Consider the following 9,926-nt stretch of genomic DNA (forward strand, 5'->3'; position numbering starts at 1 on the left):
GGTTATTCGACGTCACAGGAGACCGAAGAGCTGGCAGCTACTTCGGACAAAGTATTAGTCTAGCTATTCAAAGGGGGAACGCTGCCAGTATCTTCGAAACCTTGCCTAAAGGGACTCCTTTTAATAATATTTTTTAATTATTATATTATGTATATATATATATATATATATATACTTAAGGTTTTTTTTTTAGTTTAATGTTATTTATCTAATTATTATTATTATATTATAAGTTATTAATAAATAAATAAATAAATTTAGTAAAAAGCTGTTATTTTAATATTACAAACACACACTCCAATTTTATTTATTTGTATATATATATAAATTTTAGAAGTACGGTACAGTAGATACGATACGGTAGTAAGGAACCCATTTAATAATAAAATAAAATATTCGATTGTAGTAATGAGCATATAAAAATTTCAAAAGTACCTATCTTCGATACGAGTGTGCGTACATACCTAAAAAGTTTCACAAAGTTCATTTACGAGCAGATGTTCAAAAAATGAAGCCGTTAGGTCGAAGTTACCCTTTTCAACATATTTCGTTCCAAGTTAAAACGTTCCAGTTATGTGGATTATGGTTTTATATGCAACATAATATAAAATCACCCACGTTTTGGTTTGATTTTTTGTTAAAAGGTTTCATTGGAATTTTTGTATTTTTTATACCGCCGTTAGGTCAAATTATTTATCTAACAAAATTGATTTTCTCTGGAAAAGCTGAAGTACAAGAAGGATGCGGAACGTAAGTTGAGTAAGTTTTTGATTTATATTTAAATGTACACCGTATTATCATAAAGCCGTATTATTCAGTTAACTTTTCTTCAACAATTTGTTATTAACTACCTCGCTGACCATGGTACAGCCAGGGGATTTATCTTTAATTGTTGTCATATTGTATATCTAAAGATTTTATATGAATATTATGACGAAAAAATAGTAGGTTTTACTTTAAAATATTGCAAATTACGGTACATAAAAAAATACCGAGAAGAAGTTTAAGAGATAAATCTTACACTGCGGTAAGGCTCGGCAGGAAATTTCCTGCTCTAAATATGGACCAGCCTGACTGGTGCAGTACGACCTTACAGAAGATCACAGCTAAATAATACTGTTTTCAAGCAGTGTTGTGTTTCTGTTGGTGAGTAAGGTGACCAAAGATCCTGGTGGAATTGCGGATAGGATCGGCAAAGCGTCTATAAGCTACGGTAATTGCTTACCATCAGATGAGCCGTACGCTTGCTTGTTTCCCGACCAAGTTATATATAAAAATAAAAGATAAAAAAAACAACAAAAACGTCATCGAATCCTTATATGCTCGAAAAACTAGACACATATTTTAAAAAATGATATAACTTTACATAATATCGATATAATAACATTCTGAAACTGAAATTTAAAAATACTGTATACGTATCTACTATTTCGATGGCTCCTAAGTATACTGAGTCAACTCTACTTTTAATAACTTTATTTTTTTGTTACATAGGTAGATAGGAAATGAAGTAAATGTTATTAATATCTTAAAAAATGAAATTATCAAAAGTTGTTAGTTGACTCAGTATACTTAGGAGCCATCGATTTATTAACAAATTTTGACTTTTATTAGTGACAAACGATCACACCTGATTTGGCGTATGTCACGTAGTAAGCCACAAAAACATTCGTCAGTATTTTGAAATTATGTGTCAGGGATTTGATGACATACGTAATACAAATTATTTCAAACGTTAGCTATAATGGTAATTGCAGTTTTCAGTCAATATTGATTGTAGTTATGCAACATGAGAGCAGTGCTTTCCACGTTAAATTAAATTATATTAATTGTGTACGTATTTGACGATTCTACGCATGAATATAGTTTGAAGCGTGAAATTGTTATGGTTTTATGTTATGTATATAAATATACGGGATAAATATTAGGATATAAATTGTGATCAGATATATAATAATAAATGCTTAGAACTCGACAAAATTAGAACGGATGTTCTTGATTAACAAAAAATATTAAGTAAAAAAAGTATTTATTATTTATATTACAGTGAATAATAAATCAAAGTAATAACTTTAAAATAATTAGGAAATATGTTACAATATCTCAATAAAAAAGAATTTAATTAATAAGTAAAACCTTAATTATATAATTTTAAAATTACATAAATATTGATTCTTATTTAGAATTTCGTCTGGCCGCATCTAGTTAAACATTTGAAGATCTATGTATTTATTTCTGCATAGTGACCGATTTTACCGTCGATGTAGTGCGTTTCTACCCTCGCTTTTTTGCTTTTTGTGACGATATCGTATAATGAACTATGGTACATTACCGACACGCTCGGCTACAATTATTGTAAGCTTATAGCTATAAAAAAGAATTTAATTAATAAGTAAAACCTTAATTATATAATTTTAAAATTACATAAATATTGATTCTTATTTAGAATTTCGTCTGGCCGCATCTAGTTAAACATTTGAAGATCTATGTATTTATTTCTGCATAGTGACCGATTTTACCGTCGATGTAGTGCGTTTCTACCCTCGCTTTTTTGCTTTTTGTGACGATATCGTATAATGAACTATTGTACATTACCGACACGCTCGGCTACAATTATTGTAAACTTATAGCTGTTTAAAAGTGTGTTCTTTAAAATGTATTTCTCATATAAGTGAATTGTTAATTCTTATGAGAATAAATATCCTTGACCTGATATAACAGTGAAAACAACTGTAACTTTTAACAGTTGTTTTATTTTATAATTTTATACTTTGTCTTTCGACCGTTTAAGCGAAAAACTATGTCATTTTTTTTGCAGAATAAATTTAATTTTGACAGAATTGATGACTTCTTTGGGATTACTGAATTTACGTGGCCGACGTTCCTTGTTCAAAGAACTTGTGATGCAAATGGACAGAAAAGAATTCTCGCGTTTTCAAAGATTGGAAGCAAAAAATATCATAGAAAAAAGTGTTAAACTTTCTAAGAAGCTATTTGTATGGCTTACAGCGAGTTCAGCTATTGATATAGCGAGTAAGAATAGAAAAAAGTTTATATAAATCATTCAAAGGATTTATTATTGATATTAAACAAGTAAAGTGCTTTTTTAAATAAATGGCTTAGTCTCAGAAGCTGCCACATTTACCACATTTTCAGCTATTTAGTCTATTTGTTATGTAATGTATACTAAAGGAAACTAAAGGAAACTAAAGTATATATAACCACTAATTTCTCAAAAAGACTAAAAGGCTAGATGTCTAGTCTATATATAATAACAAAATCACGTTAATTTTCATGTTTTTCAACATTCGTACAAAAAAAAAAATGTTTTTTCCTTCAAAAATGTGTTAAAATTTTTCAGTACATACAATTATAGTTCCGGCACTAAAAGGTTTTAAAGTTTTGCCCGTGAATATGGATTTCATATTTTTCGATGTATACGAAAATCCATACTTCAACATCATTATAGTTTACCAGGTAAATTTTTTTTTAATAATCATGTATTAAATAACTACTAATTTTTTACAAAATAGAATATTCGTGTTTATTTTTATATTGACCGGAAACAGAACATGTAACCCGATAGAATAATTGTGTTTTGTTTTGAAATAAATTCAAAAAGGAAAAACCGACTAAGCCCTTTTTTTTCTTGTCTAGTCACATAAGTTACGTTTTGTACTATCCGCAATTTTTAATTAATATTTGTTAACTTTTAATGATATTTGATGCTTTTTGTATCCTTTATAAAAAATTCATAAGCTAGATTTATTAGGCTGTAATTCCAAACCAATTGAAACCAATAACTTCAACATTTCAGTCAATGTGTCTTAAACAATTTGCAATTTTTCTACACTATCTTAAATCTTTTTATTAGTTTCATATAGAAGAAAGTCATCAGCGTATTATGAAATGGCCACTGTTTTAATATGCTTACAAATGAAGTAACAATGTTAAAAAGTATAGGCGATAAGGGATCCTTGGACCTAACCCTTATTTGTCCACCTGCAGGCAGTAATATTCTGGATTCTCGTATAAAATAATGCTTAGATGTCTCTCATTTAAAGTTGCCTATAATTATCTATATTGCCTGTCCAAATTTATTCTTAAAGTAGCTGATTTATCAATTTCGTAGTATTAATATCATAGACAAACATAATCACACTTCACCTCAGCCTGTCGCAGTCCACTGCTGGACATAGGCAAGGTTCGTGCCAAATACCCCGGTTTTCCGCAATCCTCATTTAGGTACCACAACGATAACGCTTCAGCCTGTAATATTACACTGCTGGGCATACGCGTATTTCCCCATGTAGGAGAAGGATCAGAGCTTTCCTAATCTACCACGCTGTTTCAATGCGGGTTGGCGGATATATTCCCTACTATGAGTAACGATCGCTATCAGGTGTACATGATAACAAACGGGACCGACGGCTTAACGTACTGTCCGAGGCACGGTGGGGAGTCTCAAAAGGACTGCACAAACACCCAGACCACGGCAAACATCTGTATGACCATTAAAAATGTTTGTCATGTGCGGGGATCGAACCCGCAAACGCCAGCGCATCAGTCACACCAGAACAGACACTAGTGCTGTGACCGTTGCGCCAACGCGTCATCCAACCACAAATATAATGACATGTAATAATAAAGTTAGCTAAAAAAAATGTCGGTAAAACAACAAGTCAGCATGACTTGTTGTCTTACCGACATTTTTTTTCAATTATAGTTACCTATATGGGTGCAAAGAACAATCACGTATCTGGCATACCTTAAGTTTAAATAATTTAAATTTATGAAAACCGGTGTGATTGTATTGTATTCGTGAAAATTTTATAAAAACAAAATTTTATTCGTGACTGTATTGTATTCGTTAAAATTTTATAAAAATTAGTTTAAAAATAATAGTCATATTATTTATACCTTCAACTCTAACGCTTTGTTATTATTAGTCCGTACGTTCACACATAAGCACAAAGATCACAAAGGTTATTATTGAGTAAAAAAATTCTACAAAAAACGTACTTCACCTATAGGCAACCAAACCGGTTTTCTTGTTTATAAATGTTAAAAGTTTATCATACTATAACCTTTATACATTTTAAATAATTCCTAACGTTCTTTTCTCGTGGAGGATTTATACCAAATCCTAATGCGTATGAGCCGATGAAAGCTTATGTAATAATATCCTTTTTTCAGATTTTATATAAGCTTATTTTGCTTTTAACTTTTTCGGCTCTTCAGACTTTGCGGTGGGCGTTTATGCTATGTGCAAGTAAGTCATATTAAAAATACTTTGTTTTGTTTTAAAGATATAAGTTCTTTTTATGAAACGTGTATTTACGAAGCCGCATTAGAAATATAAGCTGCATGGTTAAAAATAACTACCAGAACTTATTTCAAATATAAGGGGGTAGTAATAATTACTTAAAACATTCTTTTCGTAACATGATATTGCTATGCTATCTGCTGTTTGGCTACGGCATTAAAGAATATAGCCACCTCCTCTCTTCCCGTGGGTGTCGTAAGAGGCGACTAAGGGATAGCGCAGTTCCACTACCACCTTGGAACGTATAAAGCCAACCGATGGCGGGATAACCATCTAACTGCTGGTTTTGAAATACACATGCCGAAGACGGGCGGCAGCGTCTTCGGTCAGCGAAAAAGCCCTGCGGTCACCAGCCCTCCATTTTTGGCGCGAACTTATGGAGGCCTATGTCCAGCAGTGGACTGCAATAGGCTGAAATGATGATGATGATGATGAAAATGCACCTATATATATTTGATTCCTCCAACAACAAGTACAAGCCTCTTTCTCCATGTAGATGATAACAACCAGAACTGAAACCTTAACGTGCTCTTCGAGGCAGGTGAGTGAGACCTACAATAAAAGACACCCAGGCCGGAATAAAATTATTGTAAAATTACAAATATCCATTCCAAGTACGAGTTGACATCGCGACCGTCTGTGCTTAGATACCTACACGGCATACGAATCATTACAGCAGAGCAAATGTCAAACTACAACATATTATATCGATATGTTTATTGGCCTGTCCTCAATTGAGTTCAACGAATGCGCTCTTAATTTCAAGAGGATTATTCCAGTCCTAACTTGCGTTTGTTCTTGGATCAATGTCAATACTATTAAATAGACATTCAGAATATAATACACATTATTATTTTTTTGTTTTATCTAAAATATATATAGAAAAGAGGAAGTGCATTTAAAATTATATTCTTATATTTTTATTCTTGTTGCAGTCAGCCAATTGGACATTTTAATTTACAATCTCAAAAATATGAAAATACAGGATATAAATAAAACTTCAGAGAAAAATAAGTCGTTCTATAATGCTTTTCGAAGAAATGTTATCCATCATAACGCTATAATACAGTAAGAAAATCTTATTTAAAAATTACTACCATTAATGTATAAAATGTTAGTAATTCCAAAGTTATTTAAAAAATTTACGGACAGAATAAAAACAAAAGTTAGTTGAGCTTGTCATCTTTTAAAATCTCGTCTTCCTTGTTGCTGGAATAACGCGTTATTACTGAAAACTTTCAGTCGTTTCGTCGCGCAGCCCACGTCTGTATTTAATTTAAACAAAAACTTTACCTGCATTGTCCGCAGTCTACGAAAATTTACATAAACACTTACCCACCGCAATGATTGTTTGGGACACTACGAGTATCAATTAGTTTGGAATTCGCATCATAACAGCTACAAACTTGGCTCGTTCAAAATTCCGACACTTTACTTTTAAAATTCATATTAAATATATTTATTGCACAGATACCTTATTAGGTAAAAGGTTAGTCATGGAATGGTCGCGTGGATTACATATTTAATTTACTCATAAAAAATCGATAATTTCAAAAAATCGGTTAGCGTTACCTTCGTGCGCTTCCCATACTTTCAAATGAATATTCGAGCAACGTACTCCATACAGCATGATCCCAAGCTTCACTTGGTTGTGTCACAGGATCTCCGAAAACATTCATGGATTATATGTGTAATTCACGCGATCGAATACGTTAGTATTTTTACACATTATCATTCTTCTTTATATATTTTTTTGATAAAGCTAACTTCAAGTAAACTTTGACGTGTTGTGATTATTAATTACTGCCATGAAATTATTATAGCATTATTATATATATATATATATATATATATATATATATATATATATATATATATATATATATATTACTTTATTTTTTTGAAAAGTTAGTTACTGAAGTTAGAAAGTTAGTTGTGATCGCAATTAAAGTCAATAGGTGTTTTTTGGGTCGATTTAGAGATTTTTTAAATTTATGTTAATTATTTGTAAAACATGAGTTATAATATCTCTAAATATAATAATAATAAGGTTTTGTTGATAGTATTTAGATAATAAAGATGCATTGATAGTGCTTTTAGATAATTAATAAAAATACTATGTTAAAATATTTGTTTTTTGTTTTCAATATAAAAGGTGATTACATAATTATGTAATCCACACGACCAGTCGCGTAACTTTTTGGTGCGCAAACACTGCAGGGTTAATGTTAATTTGTATCAGTACATTTGTCATCTTTTGCAATGACTTCGTTTGGTGTTTTTTTTTTTGTATAGGTATTTAATTCAATAAATAGCTTAAGATACAAGATTTTGGTGGCTACTTATCAAGTGATTAAATATAATAAATTCACATGTTGTTTTCAGATTTGTAAAAGCAATTGAATCGACGTTTGGAGGACAATTCACGTTATTTTTCTTGATAAATTCGTGTGTCATCTGTACTACAGCTATTCAGTTTATTTCGGTAATTTTTATATTATTATTTAACTCTTGCTTTTAATGGTCTATTATATCTATGTTATGTATATCTATATTATGTATATCTATATTAAAATATATACTTTTTTTAAGGTACAAAATCCTATTGACCACATCATGGATATTTTTTGGATGTTTGGTTTTCTGAGTATATTAATATTCATACTTTTCTTTGACTGCTATTTTGGAACTATCATAACTGAAAAGGTAAATTTAAATTTTTTTTTAACCCTCACCCTTAATACCACACCAGCATCTCTTTACTAGCAATAAATATTAGAGTTCAAGCAATAGTAGACATTTAATAATATATCAGTTTTTATGCTTGAACGTGTAAGTATAATCTAGGAGGTTGGAAATATTCTGACAAATACTACGAAATAATGTTTTACGAACGTGGTTTTTTTGTAACAATATTTATGTTTGTCTTGCTTTAGTTGTCTGATAGTTCTATATAACTATATATTCGATACAGAATCAATTTGATTGAAGGTTAGTTCAAGTATTTCGAATATGTTAATGTTATTTAGGATGCTGTTTAGACAACGCTGTTTGGTAACTAGACAGCGCTAGGTAAGCTAGACAGTTAACTGTTGAGAGAATTAAACAAGTCGGTTTAAATATAATATAACGAATGTCTATATATTCTGACTCCTTACTCTAATATATTTATATAGATCTATATATATATATATATTAGATATAAAGATGTTTGTTCCAGAATTCATATATATCAACGGTCATATATTGCTACCCATGGATCGATTTACCAAATAACGCAAAGAAGAATCTTATCATTTTTATTGGACGAAACCAGAGAACCTTGGCAATAAATGCGGCTAAACTCATACCCGTTTCCATAGAGACGTTCACTAAGGTAAGTTAACCTTTAGAGGCTTTTTTTGTCAGGATAGGAAAAGTTTCCGCGCAATCGACTTATTTATTTTAATATTTATTTTTCAAATAAGTCAAAACTGAGTAATTTATTAGCGAAAATATATTTTTTTTCATTTTACTAGCATAATAAAATTCCAACACTCGTGGCAAATGCTTATTTTTTTTTTCTAAAAAAGCTATATAATATTAAAATTATCATAAAAATATGGAAGACTACATTTTTACTCGTTGATCGAATAGTTCAATTTATTAGTAAAATTATTTCATAAAACACAATTTTTTACTTAAACCCGCATTACACCAGTCTCTGCAGCTTAAATCATCCAATTAGTTACGAGTTTGGCAGTTAGTAAATGGCTTCCGAAATTAACTTAGATATCAAATTAGCCTAGCTGGTTGATATCAAGCTAATTTGTATCTGTAAATTACAATCAAATTAATTAATATTTTAATGAAATTAATTAATTTTTTACTGAACCTTGTACTTATTATTGAATTCCATTGAATAATAAGTACAAGGTTTATATTTGATATCTTGATATTAAATTATCCAATACAATCTTACTGAATTTTAATATCCATTTAATACGATTTTTTTTATTTCAGATAATGAACTGGACATACAAATGTTTCGCTATTTTAAATCACATGAAGAATTAGCTCACATGAAAATAATTTAAGAACACATTTAATGTAATAAAAACTTAAATCACTGCATAAGTTATTTGTAGCACATAAAATTACTAAAGGTTTTAATAGACGTGTAAAGCCATTTTAGTGTCAATTCGCCTTTGTTCTCGTGACTAACACTTCACATTTGTTACGTAAATTATAACGCCATATCAGTAATAAGCAATATATCTATTAGTGACAAATGTTTGTCCCAATCAGATGCGACGCTCGCAGTAAATCAACCGATATTGATACATGCACGGAAACTGTGCGCTGCAAATTGAATTGAACGAGCTGATCAATTATTAATACTAGTCAACATTTTTCAGATCTCATTCCCTTATCAGATTGTACAATTCAATTTAAATGCTATTAAGAATTTAACAATTGTATTGAATCGTAAACTCATTGTTTTTTCATATGAAGCTAGTACCGATTCAAAAGTAATTTTGTAGGATTCTTATATTAGTCTCGAGATAATTAGGTATGTAATATAAATAGAAGTTTGAAGAAAGTAGTTTACCATTAAAAA

General features: G+C 30.2%; 1 protein-coding gene across 1 annotated transcript; it reads left to right on the plus strand.

Moving 5' to 3' along the window:
• Positions 1–508: 508 nt before the first annotated feature.
• On the plus strand, positions 509–9,499 carry LOC123659298 (odorant receptor 23a-like). Its single transcript, XM_045594545.1, has 10 exons — positions 509–750; positions 2,819–3,033; positions 3,362–3,477; positions 5,197–5,272; positions 6,262–6,299; positions 6,333–6,394; positions 7,712–7,811; positions 7,919–8,032; positions 8,547–8,702; positions 9,329–9,499. Exons 1-10 carry the CDS (start codon positions 509–511, stop codon positions 9,380–9,382), a joined length of 1,173 nt encoding a protein of 390 aa, XP_045450501.1. The 3' UTR covers positions 9,383–9,499.
• The last annotated feature ends 427 nt before the right edge of the window (positions 9,500–9,926 follow it).

Source organism: Melitaea cinxia, chromosome 13, assembly GCF_905220565.1.
Source record: "Melitaea cinxia chromosome 13, ilMelCinx1.1, whole genome shotgun sequence".
Classification (NCBI taxonomy): Eukaryota; Metazoa; Arthropoda; class Insecta; order Lepidoptera; family Nymphalidae; genus Melitaea; species Melitaea cinxia.